This window comes from Phoxinus phoxinus (assembly GCF_949152265.1).
Source record: "Phoxinus phoxinus genome assembly, chromosome: 4".
In the NCBI taxonomy this organism is placed as follows: Eukaryota; Metazoa; Chordata; class Actinopteri; order Cypriniformes; family Leuciscidae; genus Phoxinus; species Phoxinus phoxinus.
This window is the reverse complement of record NC_136879.1, coordinates 21,582,875-21,604,380: the sequence shown is the minus strand read 5'-3', so window position 1 is coordinate 21,604,380 and position 21,506 is coordinate 21,582,875. Positions and strand designations below refer to the sequence as shown.

The 21,506-nt window shown below is 38.6% G+C and overlaps 1 protein-coding gene across 22 annotated transcripts in view; it reads right to left on the bottom strand.

The window, feature by feature from the left end:
• Window positions 1–21,506, bottom strand: part of mecom (MDS1 and EVI1 complex locus) — a 166,864-nt gene that overhangs the window by 96,822 nt on the left and 48,536 nt on the right. The window contains exon 1 of one of the 22 annotated variants that reach the window (XM_079610420.1): window positions 8,979–9,172. The exons of 20 other annotated variants lie outside the window; for them this stretch is intronic. Coding sequence is in view for 1 of the 2 variants with exons in the window: in XM_079610429.1 (XP_079466555.1) it covers window positions 8,435–8,462 (28 nt within the window). In the remaining variant the exon portion in view is untranslated. Of the gene's footprint in view, window positions 1–8,434; window positions 8,501–8,978; window positions 9,173–21,506 lie in introns of those variants that run through there. One more of the 22 variants, XM_079610429.1, reaches the window with a different exon arrangement.

Sequence of the window (21,506 nt, the reverse complement as noted above, 5' to 3'; positions counted from 1 at the left end):
TTTTTCCCATTTACATTTTACAGTTATACTTATCTGAAAATGTCTGAAGCAAGTATTTCCTTTTTGCGTAAAGGCGGATCCTAACAACAAACAGACGTTGCACAATATGAAGACAGACCAATATTGTGACTAAAATATTTATTGCGCAAAATATTTGTTGTTGGACATTAACTTTAGGTTTAAAAAAATAAGAGCAGTAACTGCAAAGTTATTGTAAATCAAGTTTATTTATATGCGCTACGTAATGTACAGTAATTGAATTTTCTATATATAGATGGCTTTAAAGCAGCTTTACAGTAATAAACAGGAAAACAACATCAGTTCCACAAAATTCTTCATTTAAGAATCAGTAGTATCTGGAAGTATTTTTTTTTTGCATTTCTTTCTTTATATAAAATTATAACAGGTAGCCTGGATGTAATGAAGAGAAAAAAAACAGATTGAAGGCCAATGAAATAGATGCAGTCTATTAACTTAGTGTTGTTGAATATTTTGCTAAGACTAATTATAAAACAACTACCAGCAATATAATGCGTTTTCAGACACTGCACCAGTACACTTGCTGCACTATTTTAAAGTTAAGTACTTATTTGTTTTTGAAAACCCATACTTTCAGACCACAACCAGCCCATGTATGCGACCTCTGCAGATACGAGTAAATATACATAGCAGCAAAAAAAATATTTGACCGCTAGAGCTGTTAAACAAACACAGGGAAGGGGAAAGTGGTTTGAGTCTGTGATAACAGTTAATCCAGACTGGATAAGGTGTCTGGGGTGATAATCATCTTCACTGCCTCACCGGTTACGCCCCATCATCCTCCTCATGAGGCCTGCTTTAAATTGTTTGGATACAAGGGAGGGAGGGGATCTCCAGTGGGAAGAGCTGACCGATCCCTGGACTCACTGTGCAGCCCCAAACACTTTTATGCTTCCTTTTTCCTATTTTTTCCATCGACCCCAGTGAAGAGGATTCAGTGTGAAAACAGCGGATGCTGTAGATGTTTAGGTTAATTATGAGCTGAATACAGGGAGGATGTTGTCTGGTGACCTGTGACCTCTCGCTCAACTCGGAGAGGAAAACCAGCGCGTGGCTGATGAGGGAAGTCCTCATATTGTCTGTCCTTAAATACCATCCCTTCTGGTTCTCCAGTATATTATACTGTATACCAGGGTTTCCCAAAGCGTTGGGGAAGAAAAAGCAGGGGGTTTGTGAGTTGATGAAAAGCTAATAATTAATAAAATGTAACAATAAAATAAATAAAGGGGGCTGCACAATCAATAGAAAAAAACTGAAATAGCAATATAACAAAGGCAGAAGAATAGTTGAGAATCAGTTGCGCTGCATGTTTCAGAGGAAAGAGCAACACTGATCATTTACACAAGTACAGTAAAAACTTCATCTCTGCAAGCACTGAGTTTAACATTTTGGGAACGCAATCTGCACTATGTTCTCTTTAATTACATTCACATATTTTCTTTTATGGACAGAAGTTTACAGTATTTTACCATTATTCAAATATATTCACCTGTTAATAGCCATGATCAAAAGTATTCGCAGTGACATAAATTTTGTGTTTCATAAAAAGTTTGCTACTTCAGTAAAAAAACAATGATTTCTTCCCTTATTAGTGCTCAGAGTTGATCAAAATCCGTGGACTTCTGTTTGCCCACTCGCATTTAAAGGATTGACCACAGGTTCTCCATGGCATTGAGATCCGAGGAGTTGCTTCAGCCACGATCCAAAATTTTTATGTAATGATCTCTGAGCCACTTCATTATCACTCTTGTGACATGGTTAATGCTGGAAAATACACAGTCAAGCTGAACGCCTCTAAAAAAGGTAAGTAACCGTTATATTTATATAACGTTATATTTCCACTTGAGCTTGGTCTGGCACGGCACGATTACAAAGTGTTCTCAGTCTGTATTTCTCATCACGGTTGGCTAACCGTACTGAACTGTGCTTGTAGAATGAGTCTAGTGGCGTCACAACTCAGGATTGGTCAATTGTCTGTTGCCTTGCAACCAGTTTCTCTGTAGCTGACTAAGCCCGCTATTTGAGGGAAGTTAATAATACAATTAAAATAACTATCTGATCATCCTCCAAAATGTGGCAGCTATTTACCTCTCATATAGTCTGTAAACTCTTGCATTACCAAGCCTGTCAACGACTGATGCATTTGTATTACATTCCGAAGAGCTCTTATCAGCTCTAGAATGGAAAATTAATCCATAAACGTGCCGGCTGGCCCGGATCGGCCCAGAATGGAACGGTTAAGCAATGAGAACGGTTTGGCCCGATGGTGGAAAAACAACTAATGATTTGACGCACACCTTCCCTTCATTTATAGCAATCAGTCTGCTATGCAAATACAACGCTCTATCTCTTTAAGTAGCTTTCACACTTGGTCCGATTTCCTGGTCTGAACCAGTGTTCGATTGCTCCCTCCCCTGCCCCCTCTGGGCTGTGTTCACATTACATTGTTTGGGTCCGAACCGTGGTGTGTTTGCATCGTGAAACAGCAGCTGTTCACCCTTGTTGCTTGGTAAGGACGAAGCAGGAGAAGGCGGCCTCAATAGAGGTTCACTTGAGCAATTTAGTATGACTGCATTCATATCAGCAGTGAACCGTAGAGATCACATGAACCGAACTCCAGACCACCCTTTTTATGAGGACTCGGGTACGATCCGCATGTGCTCACCCGAGTACGGAAAACAGCGTTCACATCATCCAAACTCCGATGTCAATCTAACCAGGGTCTGCACCAAAAGTGCTAGTGTGAAAGCACCCTTAAATATCCTCACCAGCCCAACACACAGCAACCAATGGCGTGAGTTTGGGGCGGGACTATCTTTATAGTCCATCCAACAGGAGACGAGCAGAGTTGGGAAACCTGTTTGAAAATAATCAATTCTTCAGCTTCAAAAAACACTTTTCTCCTATTGAAGCCCTGGTGCAGTGGCAGCACAAGTACTGTTAACACTGAGATGAGGGTTTGAGCTCTGACATAAAACCTGCTATCACTTAAAATTCTTGAGTCAAAACCTTTTCGGCAAATGCGTTTAAACAAGAGTTTGCTAACATAGTTCAACCGGCGGTATCACTAACGCACTGGGACCTGAGAGGCAGCAGCTAAAAGCTAACACACGGAGCTAACATGCTCTACCTAATGTGCCGTTGCTAACACGCTTGGAGCTAACCTGCTGTGCGTAAGTCACGGAGGGGCTAACATACTGTGGCTAGCACGCTGTGGCTAACGTGTTGTGACAGGTAGTGGTGAGTGCTAATGAGGGCTGGGCCGGGGCTCCTGCACATCTTCCTGTCTCCTCACATTCCTATCACTCAGTGGGGCTCTACGCTACACGGTGCCTTCAGAGTCACGGCCATTCTGCTCGCCACGCCACATTAATGAGCATCTCCGACTCTTCTTTTCACTAAGGCTGAGTTATAATTTACACTAATAATGCATGTGCCTTGAAGGAATTAAAAGATAATAAATAAAGGCTAGAGTTAAAAATATTAAAGAAGACATGCCTACTCATCTTTCTCCAGATTATCCGACAAATGATGATTGATAAATATTCAATAAACACTAACACTACAAATTCACCATAACAATGTACCCAGACAAAGTGTAACAAACCTTTTCATGTTATCACGCCTACAACAAAAGCCTAACCCAATAAACATGAACGAAATTTTGATTAAGGAAGAGTTATTATACACTACCGTTCAAAAGTTTAGGGTCCATTATTTTTATGTTTTTGAAAGAAGTCTGTTAAGTCTCTCACCAAGGCTGCACACATTTGATCTAAATACAGTAAAAAAATTAATCAAAAAATCTATTTTAATATGTTGTGATATGTAATTTATTACTGTGATGTCAAAGCTGAATATTCAACATTATTACTTCAGGCTTCAGTCAAATGATCCTTCAGAAATTATTTAACGCTTGTGCTGCACAATATTTTTGTGGGAGTTTTTCAGGATTCTTTAATGAATGGAAAGTTATTGAAATAAAAATCTTTAGTAACATTACAAAAGTCTTTACTGTCACTTTTGATTAATTTAATGCATCCTCCCTGAATTAAAGTAGTAATTGTTAAGAAAGATATTACCCCAAACTTTTGAAGGGTAGTTTATAAAAAAAAAAAGATTATAAAGACAAATATGTTTCTTCTGGATAACCTGCACCAATAATTTATGCACAGTAAGTCCGGGAACGAGCATTATGAGAGTAAATGGATCAATTTTGAAATCCTGTTGACTTTAATAGTCATATTTCAGTACGAGAGATGGCAGATTAGGATGGATTTTTTTCAATGTGGTTTATAGAAGGAAGAAATCTGACAGATTAAAGATTTGCTATAATCATTAACAGTTAATCTTTCCGTCTGTTCCTATGATTTATGGCAAAGACAAGAAGTGAATGCTAAAGTAAGACGCTTGGGTGACGTTTGAATGCAAGAAAACCTCACATGCTATAACTTTTCAATAAGTTGTTATGCTAATAATATCATCAAGGTATTAAAATAACAAATAGAGTGGTCTAGACACTGTCTAAATTCATATTTCTTCACAATGATACAAACATAGGTACCTCCAGCTTTCCACAGATATTACTCCTGACTCTGAATCGCAGGTGATCTGAGAGCGCTAAGTCTTTCCAGATGTCGTCTTGTGCCATTTACAATATTTGACTTTGTGGCGCTGCACACACGCACACAGGGAAACGCATCTGCATGCTTTAAAATGACAGCTGAGGACCTGGTTAAGGCCTGTGGATCCGCTGAGCACGAGAGGCCACAATGATCATCCGAGCCGTGCCATTTAAAATCGCCCCTGCCCACAGAGAGAGTGAAAGCTTGTTGGCCGCAGTCTTCAAACCCTGAGCTTTTAAAGGTAACTCAATCCCTCCTCTGCCATCCCTCCCTTCCTGCGGCTCCAACTGATCGGCTTCATCCTGCCTGTTAAAGAAACGAGGGGAAAAACACTACGGTGCAGGACACTCAAAAAGCAGTACGGGGGATTTATTTTGGTCTATAAACATATATTTCTGAAAGGTAAACGTCCCTCAAGAAAAATACACCGACGTGAAGTGCAGAATGAGGTCTGCTTCTTAAAAACGCCCGTGGTTTGTGTATTAGATTGCAGATAAAGAATATGGTTTGGCATGAGTTAGACGTGAGGTTTTTGCAGAACTTCCCTCTCGTTTTATTTGCGTGGAATTAATTGATTCGATTAGGATAAGAACATTTATCAACCGCGAGCGCACGGTGCGCGTGCGTAAATCAGAATCTCGTGTAGAGCCCGTGGGAAACCCAGGATTTCCTGTAATCTTGATCTGTGGATCCTTCTAAACAAAAGTACCACACCTTCAATTGAGCAGATAACATCAGTATGGACACAAACTAGCAATTATGATGTCAGTGAGATAAATGGATATTATTGTTCTGGGACAAGTCACCTATAGAACATCCCTGATTAGAATGGGACATTCTAGAACAGAAAGAACAGTGACACGACCTATAAATGTCTCGGCGATGATGTCACTTACACCCAACAATCACAATCTGCAAATGCGAAAGAATAGGAGCATTTCCTGTCATTTAATACAGAACATAACTCATCACTTCCTGTTCCACCCTTAAAGTGGCATTTAAAGCATTGGTGAACAAGCATGTGTGTGTGTGTGTGTGTGTGTGTGTGTGTGTGTGTGTGTAACTGTGTATAAAGACTCATTGTTAATGCTTATTTTTCCCTACTATGACATGCGTTTTAGAAAAAAACAAGATGGATGGAGCGATAGAAACAGATAGAAGGGACGAGAGATTGATGACATGGCAACCACTGGTTGAAGGATGTAGTGTACATACATAAACACCAGCGTAACGCACTGACAAATCAATCCTCTTAAACTTTTCATTAGTGTAGCGTGTTTAATTCATACACCAGCTGTGTGAGCTGCAGGGACCATATCGAGCAACAGACTGCATACAGTGTGATATTAAACCAGATGTGTTTACCAATACACACACACACACCGCACTAAAGATATACATTTTATCAGCTGCATAATGCAACGCCAATGTCGTGGGTTTGATTCCTTAGAAATGCAATCAAACCCACGACATTGGCGTTGCAGGCACCATGCTCTGCTTAAACCTGGATTTTTGGGGGGAATTTAGGAAGATTTGAGAAAAAGAAGAAGCATATCATTCTAATATGATCTAATATGATCTATAACACTAATAATATCTTATAATTCAAAATAAAAATAAGTACAATTATAAATAAGTATTACTATTAAGAATGAATACATTTTTTATTCATTTTAGTTACATTTGTAGAATTTAGGAAATTTAAAAAAAGTTATAAATCAAATTAAAAATAAGTCATATTATAAATAAGATTATTAAAAATAATGTATTTTATTATTAAACATTTATTATTTGTATTACTATTTTGGTCACGCTTTAGTTTAGGGTCCAATTCTCACTATTAACTATCTATTAACTACAATTTTCCTCAATAAACTCCTTATTACTGCTTATAAATAGTCCGTAAGGTAGCTGTTAAGTTTAGGTATTGGGTATAGGATTAAGTAGAATGTATGGAAGAATAAGGAATGCAGGATGCAGAATAAGGCATTAATATAATAAACAGCCAATATCCTAGTAATATCCACGAAATAAGCAACTAGTTAATAGTGAGAATAGAGAGCCTAAGTCCCGCCCCTCCGCTTCCGGCTCATGGGACCTTATTTCGGAAAAAATATGTATGGAAGTCAATGGCGAGAGATAACTTATCTTTTTATTCCGTCTGAACTGTCCCCTGAACTACACATATGATGTTTGTCAATTTAAAAGGTAAATATGAAAGTCAAGAAAGTCGCAGTTTGTCATAAAACAGAAGAGTAACGTTTAGTTGTATGTGAAAATCGCTCTATGAACTACATCTCTCGTCTCGCACTATGTAGCCTACGTCACAAGATCCGTTGCTCGTATGTGTGTATTCTGGCTCAAAACACGAGTCAGGCATGACGGCGTAACGTTAGGATTATAATGTAAGACTATAGAAAAAATGACAGACGTTAGCTTCAGTAAAGTTAGCTTCATTCATTGAGAGAAAAGGTATGACGTCGCATGTGCGCCTTCTGGGTTTGTAGTCTTTGTAATTACGTATTTTCACAGTCTTATACCTCAACAGTTTTACATCAAACTGCGACTTTCTTGACTTTAAAATGTATCTTTTAAATTGACAAACATCATATGTGTAATTCAGGGCACAATTCAAACGAGATCAAAATATTTGTTGTCTCTCGCCATTGACTACCATACAATATTTTTCCGAAATAAGGTCCCATGGTGGTCGACCGGAAGGGGAGGGACTTAGGCTCTCTATTGACCGTTCGCAAAGACCCGCCCCACTTTAGTTACTGTCGCTATGTCCGACAAGCCACGCCGCTCTCACACCAAATCATGTTCTCACGCAGTGAAAAATACATCGCGGAGCAGAGAGGACACTGACAACACACTGAGACAGGACAGACCAGGTTACTTTTGATATGAAACAAAGTCTCAACTTTTAAATTTGGTCTTTTTTTAAACGAAATTTCAATTTAAACAATACATACCGCTTGTTAATGTGTCTGACAGATCACTGTAGAGCCTCAGCTAAAGCTGCTCATGAAGCGATCATCTCCTTCTAGTTCATATAGCATCAACATAAACATGAATGAACATAAGAAGCAATGTTGTTTTAACCGCGGAAAGACGTCAGTACACTCAGTTCTCCAACGTTAATCTAACTCTCCTGACTGCTTTGTCTGACAAAAATGGCGGATTCAGCGGAATGGCGGATTATGATTGGTCAGATCGCCTGTCAATCAAACTCCATGCGAAGGGTAAATTGGAACCTAAACTGAAATGCTACCATTCAGCGCAAATAAAGCAAAATTGGTGACACTAAACTTGAGATCTCTTTTCTACAAAATATTGGATATATTTGCATCCACTGAAGCTCAAGACGCTCTTTAGATCATTTTCAAAATCACGCTGGAGAACATGATCATCAGGGTTTATAGGAGTCCATAGCTTGAGCGCTGCTGTCATTACAAAGGAGCATGAAAAACAAACAAAAAAAAACAAAAAAAAAATATTAAATTGATGTTAATATTTTAATAAATTTTTTATTACAATTATTATGCTGATAATAAAATTTGTAATAAAAAATATATATCTAAGAGAAAACATATGTTTGAATCATATCTAAATTCTAAATGGAATACTAATTCCAAGTGTATTATGAAGTAGCCTATAATGTATCGCTTATGGCACGCAAGTCACTTCATTACTTATAATTTTGTGAGTAAACATCAGTGGCTGTGTGTGAAAGTGTGTGAGTGTGTGCGAGTGTGTGTAGCGTTCACCTCTGCTCCGGGGTTCTTCTGTGCTCATACATCACGCGATTACTGTGGGCGGCACGGGACCCCGCGTCATTACCACCAGCATTAGAGATGATAGAACCAGCCATTAATCACCATGACAACACGCCCTAATGGAGAGGTGACCCAGTCAACGCCCGCGGACGCCGGGACACACGCACGACGCACCTATAGGACGAAAGCGAGAGAGCACGCGGCGAATCGCACACACACATGCACGTGTTCACCCTGCAGCGCTGTAGTCTGTAAATATAGAAACGAGGCGTTCTTGAGGGCCGCGCTGAGAACAGAGTCTTTAAACGCCATGATTGAGAGGGCAGATTAACACAGGAAAGATCGAAAAAAGGCTCAAACCCTTTCCTTGACTCTTTCTCTTTTGTTTACTCTCTCGCGATTTGCTCGCACACCTCCTTCTTCACGCTTAACGTTTTTGACAACTCACCCCTTTGGTTTGAAACGCCACAAAGCAACACGCAGCAACATTTCCTACTTTTGGCAACTGGAGCACAACCAAATAAACGTGTCCCACCTGCCACCGTTCACCTGAAGAGAGAGACATCCGTCAGCATTCCCATTGCTCTGACTTTACCCCCTGTCCTGCGGCGGGATGGACGGAGTAGCCTATCCTCCACATTCCCTCCGCTCCGGGCCACTACTGACAACAGGAAGAGCCGTTTTTACCAGCTCCAGGATTTATCACTTCATTGAGAGACAGCCAGAGGCCTGAGAGAAGAGAAACCCGGCCTGATAAGCAACAAAACAATACGATGGCTGTTACAAGCGCACTGGGCCCGTTTCCCAGCTGAAGATTATCCAGCCAAGACTACGGCTAAAATTAATTTTCTATGGTGTATCAATATCAACTTCATTTTGTTCAACACCAGACCTAATCTCTTAAAAAAAAAAAAAACAGCCACATTAAATACACAAAAAATATTCAAGCATCTGTTTAGTATTATATAAAATGTATTCCTTTATAAATATTTTGTATTTATTTATTTTTAAATAAAAATACAAATCTACTTTTAAAAATGTAAAAAAAAAACATTAATCCATTGATTTAATAAATGAAATAATTTGAATAATTTAATAATTATTCAAAATTATTAAATTATCTAAATTAAAATAATATTTAATATTGTTACATAAAAAAAATTCATATAGTTCTAAATACAATTTTGTTTATTACATTTAATCACTTAATTATTTGAATGACTTTATTTTACAAATATAACATTAAAAGTAAGATTTAATATATATTTAATATTCACATTTATATACAGAGATTTTGTATTCAATATTTTTAAATGAATGCTTGTTAATGTAACATTTATACATTTATTTATTATTATTCTAAAAATGTTCTTAAAATAAGTGAATGGACTTGTGTTACTCACTTATGTAAACTTATGTTTACAATCCAATGCACAAACAAATTGAAGAACTAGTGCCACCACATTTCCAAACATAATTTAAACAGACATTTATGAATCCATTCAAACATAAAACTCTAGACACCACTGAGAAGATATAATAACTGGCATACCTGCGATATGTATTAGCATTCAATTAATGGCTTAAAAGTTAGTCATGTATTTACTTGCATCCAACTTTAACCATAACTTAACCATAACTCTAACCCTAACACATGCCATCAGATCCTGACAGCAAGCCCTCACACACAGACTCAGGTGTGTGACTAGCACAAGATTCCAGCTCAGATCTGCCTCCTGCCCCATATGAACACACTCCAGACTCTGTTACCAGCCTTTGTGTACGGAATTAAGACTCGGCTCTCTCACTGGCCACTGGAGACCGGCGGGACTAAATGAGTACATTTGTCTTCTCAATGGCCTGGCTGATTGGATGTTTAAAAAGAGTGTGTGTTTGTGTGTGTGTGTGTGTGTGTGTGTGTGTAGAGCAGATGTAAGTCTACTGCCCAGAGGGAAAGAGGAGCAGTCGGCACAATACATAATTAACCCGGACACTCAATTGAATGAGAGCGTCATTGGATCAGGGTGAGAATCCTTAAGATTCAGACAAACATTCCCTGGAAAAGTATTAACTCAACAACCGTTCACACAATCCCTCTCCAGCACTCAATCACACACACAGGTTTTCTCGCACAAAAGAGAAAAACTAAACACTTTGGAATGCGCTGTTTTTCCAGTTTGCAATGCACACTGCATACTACTGTATGTACAGTGAGTGAATATTCCTTATGCATGGAATACGGATGACGTGATGCATTTGACAAGATGTGTAGCCTTTGGTACGGTATCCCATGATGCAGTGCACATCAGCCAGACTGCAAAAACGTAACAAGATTTATATAATTTTTACACAAAATTGGATCAACCGTTTATTATAACTGCACACCACTCTCTGAATTAAACAAAGTAGTCAGGTCATGTGCAGCTGGTTACTATTAGAAATATTTGCAGTTGCATAGCCTACTGCTATTAAACAAAATGCCATGAAAGATACAGTATGAACTGCATATGGACATTAAGTTAGTATTTTATTCCCATTGGGTTTGTTCACAATAGCACACAACCATATTATTCTTACTAGTGTAAAAATAAATGACATGATCAGTAAATCATGTTTTTACATTGACTCGTCAAAATAAGTTAAGCAACTTTGTTATACAAGATTCAACTCATTTTGAAAGTCAGTTTAATACAATTTAAGTTGAAATTACTTATACAGAGAAGTTGATTGCACTTAAAATGTCAAGTTTTTTTTTTTTTACATTGTATTACAGTATTCAAATTGTCTTTAGACACAGAATACGCAATTTATCTTCTACATTTGCCTAATTGTGTGGAGTATAAAACCAGATCACACTCTATTAGATGATGTATCCCACAATGCAATGCAAAAGACTTGAACTTGCTTATTCAGAGCGAACTGATTGCAACTACTGTACTTTCAAATGCATTAGCTAGGGTCGTGCTTAGAGCGGTGCAACTGGTGCGGAAAGTGATATTGGAAATATTTATTGTTGCATATTGCATACTATGAAAAAATTAGCATCCAATATACAGTATGAACTGCATACTTAAAAATATTGACTTCCTTCGACACATTTTATCAAATATTCCAACATTTTTACAAAAAAAAAGTATTAAAAATGCTAAATTTTTTAATCATCTAAAAGCATTTTCTGAATTAAATATGAAACATAATATAAAAACATGTTTGAAACGTTTAATGTTGCATACTGCAAACTATTTCCCATGCTTAACCAGTGTGTGCCGTATATGCTGTGAGCAGTGCGTCAGGACTCCATTACGAACATAGCCATTCTCACACCGTGACCTGTGCGACTCGCTAAGAGCATCTTAATTAATGAGTGCATTGTTTCGGATCGTCATTGACTCTCGGCTCAGTGTGCATGATGGAACAACACTTCATTAATACACAATGCTGAGCCGACCAATTAACACTGTACAACAAGCCACGCTGCGGCTGCCTAAACACACAGATAAACTCACACTCACATATGCAAACATCACCAGCCATGAGAGGCTCATTATTAATCACTGCTAATGCTAATTAATTAAAAGATCATGCGCACGTGTGTGTGTGTGTGTGTGTGTGTGTAAGTGCGGCAGACAGCTGCTTGTGTCCTGGGAGCTCAGAGGGACTTTAACATGTTTCTCACAAGCCTGACAAATGACCTATTAATTATCTAATGTTGTCTGACAACAAGCACTGGATAAAGATGTATGTTTGTGTGAGAAGCTGATAGAGTTGCAGTGAGAGCGAGGGGGAGGTGTGTGTGTGTGTGTGGTTCAGGTATACCCGACGTTATGGGGACAAAATGTCCCCACAAAAATGGCAATATCGGAAATCATTGTCTTTTTTTGTTTGGTCCTCGTGAGGAAAACAGCTTATAAATCAAACAGAAAAACAGATTTTTTTTTTTAATGTGAAAATTCAGAAAGTTTTGTGTGATGGGTAGGTTTTGGGGTAGGGTTAGTGTAAGGAGATAGAAGATACAGTTTGTACATTATAAAAACCAGTACACCTATGGAGAGTCCCCATAAAACATGAAAACCCAACGTGTGTGTGTGTGTGTGTGTGTGTGTGTGTGTGTGTGTGTGTGTGTGTGTTTCAACCAGACGTGACTATTAAAACAAAAGACACACATAAACTTTTCAAATTCGCACTGTTGCCTTACAAATTGATTTAAAATGTTGATATGATTTAATTCTGTGGGAAAGAAAAACATTTGGGGCTTGAGGATTATTTTGTCATTTGAAGGATGTTGGATATTTAGAGAAAAGGTTTAAGATCTTGAAGGTTTTAGATGTAGAACCTGTAAAAAACTAAAATATTTATACTTATGCATAAACACTGTGTTTGCTTAATGAATAAATGCAAAAAAAATATTTTTGTTTTTGTGCCTTGCTTTCCAGTAAAAACTATGTAAACATCCGTAAAACTATATTTATTTATATAACATTTTCAGACTACATCTTGAATTAAGTTTGTTTAATAACATTTCTCATTTTAAGCACTTTTGTTTCTCAGTTTCTTGTTCTGTTTAAAACAATAAAAAAAGTCACAAACGGGGAACAATAAAAACAAAAAGCAACTTAAATTATGATATTCTGAAAAAAAAATCTAAATACAATAAACAAATTGTAATTACATTTATATTGTTACGCATGTTTAGATATTTGCACACACACACACACACACACACACACACACACACACACACACACACACACACACACACACGGGTTAATGTGGCGGAATCTTAAACCACAATCAATAGCATTGACGGAGCAGCACGACTGCACGCATATCAACTAGAGCACTTTATATCATTAAGAGTCCCAAACCACAGACAGCCAACATATGCTTGCTCTCCTCTCTCTCTCTCTCTCTCTCTCTCTCTCTCTCTCTCTCTCTCTCTCTCTCTCTCTCTCTCTCTCTCTCTCTCTCTCTCCCAGATTTTTTATGAGGGCTGGACTGTTTCATTTGATTTAATGAGTCACAATCCCAGTCGACTGCTTATTCAGACCTGCCACAACTCACAGAAAACACACACTAACAACCGCCAGAAATACACAAACACAGACAGAAAAGCTTAAAAACAAAATGCTCACAATGATAATAAGAGATAACACATTTAAATCAATCAGGGGGCGTTACAAGTGAACATGGACAGTGAAAAACAAATCCTTGATTTAATCCAGCAGAGTTGGTCTCCTCACTGACTGTCACACGGCGTAAGCGTTTGAGTTGTGTGCATCTCACCCTATCTGTGCGTGTCTGTCAGCTGCCACACACGCTTACCATTTGATCTGTTTTCAGTTTGTTGTGTTGTGTCCTGTCTCACCTGTGTATCTGTTCAGCCAGCCTGTGCTTTGATGAATCACAGCGATACAGTCTTCGACACACACATACACAAACCATTAAGCACTGTCATGACGTGACAAAGACAAAAATTCCGGTAGTTATTCTTTAATCATTTTGGTAAGGTGAGAAAAGCACAGGCAGGTATAGGACAGACACACACACACACACACACACACACACTGTGGCCCGACGCCATCCGGCCATATCCTGATTACACGGCACAGTTGTCCACATTTGAGAAATTGATCCTGTGATGGAGTGCGCGTCGCAAGGGTGACGGCCATCGCCGGGGAGACATATTTCCAGCATCGGTGCTGCCAGCCCCGGGGCCTCACGGGGCCCCTGCGGGGCGTCTACCCGGCTGCCCGATCATAAAGCCAAATGATAGCATATGTGCTTTGTTTAATTTTGATGTCCCAGTAATGTATTACACAATTAGATTGATTTGACAATTTCCATTACGCTTGATAAAATATTTATGGAGTGAGGTGGATGATAAGTCTTATCAAAGAGCCATCGCTCGCACGCGGCTGACACGCCACATCCATCAGCATCAGCAGTCAGGGCCGCTAGCGTTAGCCTATTAGCTTTTATTCACCCCACAGGAACAGGGTCGCCGACGGCTAAGGTGGGGAGGGGGTGGCCGTGCGTTTCGTCTCTCTCTCTCTCTTTTGGACTCTGTCGCTCACCTCTGTCTTTCATTTCTCCTCATCTCTCTGCCGTTTCACGCCCTTGCTCTTTCTCTCCGTTCGCTCGCGCTCGCTCTTCCTCCATCAATCTCAGTGTAGAAGTGCGGGCTGCCAAATTGGGCTCATCAGTCTCAATGCTGGATGCAGATGGGTTTGATTCAGCGCGGGAAGGTCCCCATTCATGCACACACACACATACACACACACACGTACGACCCTCTCTTAGCACCCTGACTCCTTTTACTTCCATATCTGCCCCCATAAATGCCCCTTTTGCCCTTTTCTACTCCCTCTATCAATGTGACGGCAACCCACTCCACCACCATCTAATGGCCAAACTGCCCTTATGAGCACCACAGTGACCCCCCCCACCCCAAAACTCAACACGATGATGGTAAAGTTATGAAACTAACCGTTTAATCTAAGGATGCACGATATATCGGCCACCGTATCAGCCGATATGTTCATTTTTAATGTTATCGGTCCGATAAGAAGATGTGGCCGATATCTTATCGCCAATAAATGATGGATTATTTCCTTTAGCTGAGATGCTTCAGATGCAAACGGTTTGCAATGATGGTTTTGAATAGCTTGAAATATGATTAGAATTTTGTTTTTGGTACGGAGACTTGGCCATAGGAGTGAAAATTAATATGCTAACGTAACTTTTTTATTTATGTTGAAGTGCTTGGGACATGTCTTTTAATGGTGAGACTTTTGTTATGTTATCAGTTTTCTTTTGTAATCAATAAAATTTGGATTTAGATTTATTAGCCAATATATCGTTATCGGCTTTGAAATATAAAGAATGATCGGTTATCGATATTGGCAAACATTTTCATATTGGTGCATCCCTAGTTAAATCAATATCATATTTTGTATTTAAACAATTTTTTTTAGTTGAGGGTCCATTTTGATATACAATTACGTTAATGCATTTGGCAAACGCTTTTAATTCTAAATGACTTTTTTTGTTGGCATACATTTTAACCAGTTGTTGCATTCCTTACAATCTTCATCAGTTCACCCCAAAATTAAAATTTGGTCATCATTTACTCACCCTCCATGTTGTTCCAAATCTGTATGATTTTCATAAAATGAAAATATTTTGAAAAATACAATGCAAGAAAATGGGGTCCAAAGTTGTTATGACTTGGATAAAAACGGTTTTCAACATTCTTCACAAATATATATTTGTTTGCTTTTCACAGAAGAAATAAAATCATACAAGTTTAGAATGACATGAGGGTGAGTAAATCATTACTATTTTCATTCATTAAGTGATGTATGGTTGATAATTGAGAAAAGTATTGAGGATACATTTTGATTTCATGTTGATTTTTACACTTAGAAATATTAAAATTGAGTGTCTAAAACTTTTTGATTTGTTTTATTAGACTTTTACTTTTTAAAGTCCTTTGTACAAAATGGTGACATGTTCTAGCTTGCACACACACACACACACACACACACACACACACACACACACACACACACACACACACACACACACACACACACACACACACACACACACACTGAGGGGCCGGCTGCTGGCCGCAGTCTTGTTAATAAGGCTCTAAATGAACAGAATGCATAAAACATGAAGGCGCCCGTAATGAAGTAGTGCTCTGTAATTAGAGACCTTGTGCCAGAAAAATGAAGACAAAATATTTGAGGAGGAATTCTGTCACCTCTGCTCTCCCTTCACACTAATCATACACACACACACACGAACGCACAGGCACACACGGACAACACAGGGGCTAAATACATAGGTTGGGATTTCAACAGCCTTGCCTTCTAATGAGAGCTAATTGAAAAATTACAGGCTATTGACAGACAATGAGCTCTGAGCATATGCTGTGACCGGCTAATATCCCTGCCAATTTATACACATGAAAATTAATAGATGTTCTTGTAGAGGGGGGAAAAAAATGCATGACTGCTTCAGAAACACACGTTTGTTTTTAGATTATGGTGGTAACTTCGCTTTGTTCTTAAATGAAGCGCGTTATAATTACTACACTCTAAACCTATACCAAAAACGATAGTGTTTCGATTTTAATCAAGACACTATAAAAACTATCACAGTTTTCACAAAAATATTAAGCAGCACAACTGTATGCAACATTAATAATAATAATAATAGATGTTTCTTGAGCAGCAAACCATCATATTAGAATGATTTCTGGAGGATCATGTGACTCTGAAGAGTGACAACTAATGAGAGTAATGATGCTGAAAATACAGCTTTGACTAAAGGAATAAAATGCATGTTCAAATATATTCAAATAGAAAAACAGTTATTTCAAATTGTAATAAATTTTTACAATATAACTGTTTTACTGTAGTTTTGATCAAATAAATGCAGCCTTGGTGATCATAAAAGACTTCTTTCAAAGACAAGTTCTCCAAGTTTTGTAATGCACATTACGTTTCTTTTTATTTCATTAATTTCATTGGAAATACAAATCGAATACCGTGTCTATTCCCATAACATATTCACGTACGCCTACATAGTCAAAGCGTGAGAAAGTTTGATTGCTCGCATTATAATCAACAAAGCGATTTACCACGCCAGCATTTCTAAAATCTTTAAATGCAAACAATGTTGGACATACAATGAAATAAAAATGTACCTGTCAAAAAAAAGACCTTTCTCACGACAGAAACGTAACGCAAAGGAATCATTACTTTATATAAAAAGTAATCCATTAAGTAATCCAAACCTGTTTTTAAAAGAAACACTGTCAGAAATCAGTCTTCATCCCCACACACACACACACACACACACGGCGAGTAAGACAGCAGAAGAGCGATGAGGTGAGTGTGTGCTGCTGTCAGAGAGACAGTTAGAGTGTGGCCGCTGTGACACCTGAGCCGTGGTGACATAATGAAGGGGGAGTGTCTGTCAGAGAGGGTCAACACTGATCACACGGCCCCGGCGAGAGGGATCTCGCACATAATCAAACCCCCCGCATGACAAATGGCCCTGCTCCCTTGACTCTGGCATCTGACACGCAGACACATCTCCACGCCGGCTCGCCGAACATCACACGGCCGACGCGCGCGTATGTGTGTAACAACACATTTCATTTCTCATTCGCCTCTGCCCTTTGTCTCTGTCCAGGAGATAGAAGGGGATACGCGCACACACACTGACGCTGTGTACACACTTCATCTTCAATCCGCACTTTTATCCATCTCGTCTCAGGGAAAGCACACACACCCACACCCACTCACTCCATAATCAAGGAAGAGGAGTTTTCTCAACAGGGCCATAAAATGGGGACTACTTTTCCCAGGGGTCTTTGAGGCAGATCGTTTTGTCTCGCAGATTTAAATGGAAGCTTAATGATGTTTGTGTCCAAATCACCAATCTTGCCTTTGCAGGTCAATGCTAGTGGCGCGACAAGCAGAGATTCACCACTGGCTAAGAGCGACCAAACATAAGAAACCGCTAGCAATCAAATATGTATAAATGACCAATGATTGGCCGACTTTAAGTGATTCTGGCTGATGCGGAAGTACATCGTTTCTTCTGGTCCATTTGTGTCAAATTAAATAATGCAAAACTGAGTTGCTAAAACGGTTTTTAGAATGTGATCTGCATTGTTTAAACCGTACACTCTATGAAATAAAGGATCCAAAAGGTGGTTTTCGCTGAGATGCCATAGAAGAACCATTCTGGGTTCCTCAAAGAAACTGATCGGTTATTAAAAGAACCATTATTTTACTTAACGCAAAGAACATTTTATTCATCTAAAGAACCTCATTCCACTATAAAGAACCGTTTGTGCAATGAAAAGGTTCCATGGATGTTAAAGGTTCCACATGGAACCATAGATGACAATAAAGAGCCATTATTTTTAAGAGTGTACGCTGAATTTTAATTTGCAAAGTCTGAACAGGGTATTCCCCTCAGTTAAACAAACGTTCTTGCAGTATGTTAAAATATTTTTTTTTCAGTGTTAGATATCTTGCAAAAAAAATCTCGAAGCATCTCACACATTGCTAGTAGAACATTCAAACTACATTTGAGAGAAGATTTGCATTATGTGAAAATTTCTCATTCTGATAACATTTCGCAGAACACTCATTTAACCAAGGAAAATCCTTCTGACAATAAAACCGGACATTCTGAATGTTTCTTAGAATGATCAGAAATTGTGTTTTTATCACTTAACGAGAAGGTTTCCAAAACCTTCTGAAGGGCCATTTACACAAAACAAGTTGTTGCATTTACAAATGCGAGACACTGGGCAGTGGAGTGGAAAAAGTAAGACATGTCTAGAGACATGTTCTTAAAAGCTGAACTTCTTTTAACTTAAGTGTCGGATCCTGAGCGAGACGCAACAAAAGACAGAATATGCGATGTTTACTACATAGTTTGTTAGATGTGGATTCATGACTTCAAACTAAATTGGCAGCTCGCAGTGAGATTTACACATTTAGCTAGAGCTAAACATTCACTTGTAAGCAAATAAAATACATCAATAAGACAAATTTCCTACATTCCCACTGCTTTACTAAAGTTTGTAGAGACACTGTGAGCCCTATTTTAACGATCTGAGTACCAAATGCAAGTAGCTTTGGGGGCGGATCTCAAATCTAAATGCAAATCTAAAATGTGTTGGTCTGAAGTATCTACATTACTCTCATAGGTGTGGTTTGGGCGTAACGTGCAATAAACCAATCAGAGCGTCCTCTCACATTCTCTTTAAGAGCAGGCACGCTTGTTCCATGGCGGATTGCTATAACGGCGGATTTGCCAGGCGCACAAAACTTTCATGATGGTAAAGGGGATTTCGCAGAATTTTGTTTCCTGGTTCTTGACGGACAACCCACTTTGTCCGATGTCCTTATATACCGATGTGTCTTGCCACTATTGATCAAACAGGTTTGATTCGTCATTACTACAATTAGCCTGAAATATTATGCCTATTTTTTCACATCTTCATGGACACCACAATGATTTCCCTCATGTGGGAATATTTTTTCCTTGTAATTATGTATGGTTTGCAAAAATATGAACTGCTGTGTCTGTGTAGATGAGAGAAGCAAAGTGTATGCGCGTTGTGCACACGCCACATTATGGCCAAGCATGCGCCCTTAAAATAGCATCTGAATAACCCACTGACTTTACACTAGGTTTTTCCTGGTCTGTGGCGGAAATGTTTTCTCAAACTGCAAAATAACACCAGAGAACGTTTGCGCCAGAACACGCCTCCTCCACGCTGAACCTCCCCCCATGAGCGCAAGTTTATTCCCAAATCCCCCGAGAGCAAGTTGAAAAGTCCGCTGTGCGTCGGGTGCAAAATAGGAATGAAACATGCGTCGGCGTACAAAGTAATTTGCGCTGGGTGCAAGATAGGGCCCTGTAACTGATTCTCACTGTTGCTAATTATAGCCTACACCTGTAAAAACTAAGCAGCACCGCTAGCATTTAGAGACTCGTTTATTGACAACTGTACCCCTGCTAAGCTAACAGTAGCATTGTAGTTTAATTTCTGCATGTGAAATTTTCTGAGAATCTTTTCTTAAAGTTATTCTTAGCCTATTTTAGCTGTGGACTTATCAAACTAGCTTGTTTGCTTAGTAATGTTAGCTAAAAAAGGACACATGATTACCCTACTATCACAACACGCTTAAGTACCTGTGTTTTCATTGCAACAGCAGACAGTTGCTATCACTGGCCTGGATTGTTACGTATGTCCATTATCCAGCCCATGGATAAGGAACGCCTGGTTTCAGAGTGACTAAAAGCTACACTTTGGTACAGATGGAGTCTGGATCTACTCAAACATAACAGTAAAAAAAAAAAAAAAAAAAAACACGTAAAACATGGTAGAACGAATCAAAATAAACAATGCTCGACAAGAACAAGCACTGCGTTATTGTAAAATGAACTTTTACCATCCTAGATTCATTAAAATCCAGTTAAGACCAAATACTTGGGCTAATCACACAACGCTAATGTGTTTATATTGAAGCACTTTGGAAATATAAACTGACTTGTTTGACCTCGGCAGTTCATGTTACAGCTTTATAGCTTTGTCTGCTGTCAAAAATTTCATGAAGGATGTCAGGATTAACAACACCTACGTTTCTAACAGTGGCAGTTTCCTTCTCTTTCTTCTGTGTGTGTGTGTGTGTGTGTGTGTGTGTCTACAGAGGCAAATGGAAAGCCTGAGGGCAGAAAGCTTCATTTAATTAACACTTTAATTAGTGCCTTTTCTCCCTCATTCACTCCATTTCTTTTCTTTTTTCCTCAGTTTTCCTGCTCTTCAGCCTCTCGAGAGCAGCTGCTTGGGGTTTTTGTCTACTCTGCCGGACTCATATACAGAAAGGTCAAAGGTTATCAAAACTAGCATTGTTTACATCTCACAATGGGGCAAAAGCAGCAGGATATAACTGACTCTCCCTCCCTTCACCCTCTTTGTCAGTATGTTGTATGTATACTGTGCACATAGGCTATGTAAAATTTATATATGTACACTCCTGGGCAAAAAAAAAAAAAAGGGGAAAAAAAGGGCTATGCCCAAATGGGCTAAACACTAAGCCTTTAGTTGTCTTAACCACAAATTATTGGTGAGGAAATTATGAAAATTTAAGCAAATGCACTACGTAAAAAGCCATTGCGGTCTCAGAAAAACATCAAAGACAGATTTACGTTTTTGGCAGATTATGGGAAGTTGTGTGTGGAGCGATGATTCACAATGAAAAACTAGTTGCATGGGGATTCTCCGGAGCACATATACATATTTATGTATATTTATATACATATATATATATATATATATATATATATATATATATATATATATATATTATAAACATAGTCAAATTATACAAAATTTGGATTTAGATTTATCGGCCAATATATCGGTTATCGGCTTTCAAATATAAAGAATTATCGGTCTCAGCCATACGATTTAGTATCAGCCATATCGGTGCATACCTATAAAATTTGACTATAATTTGAC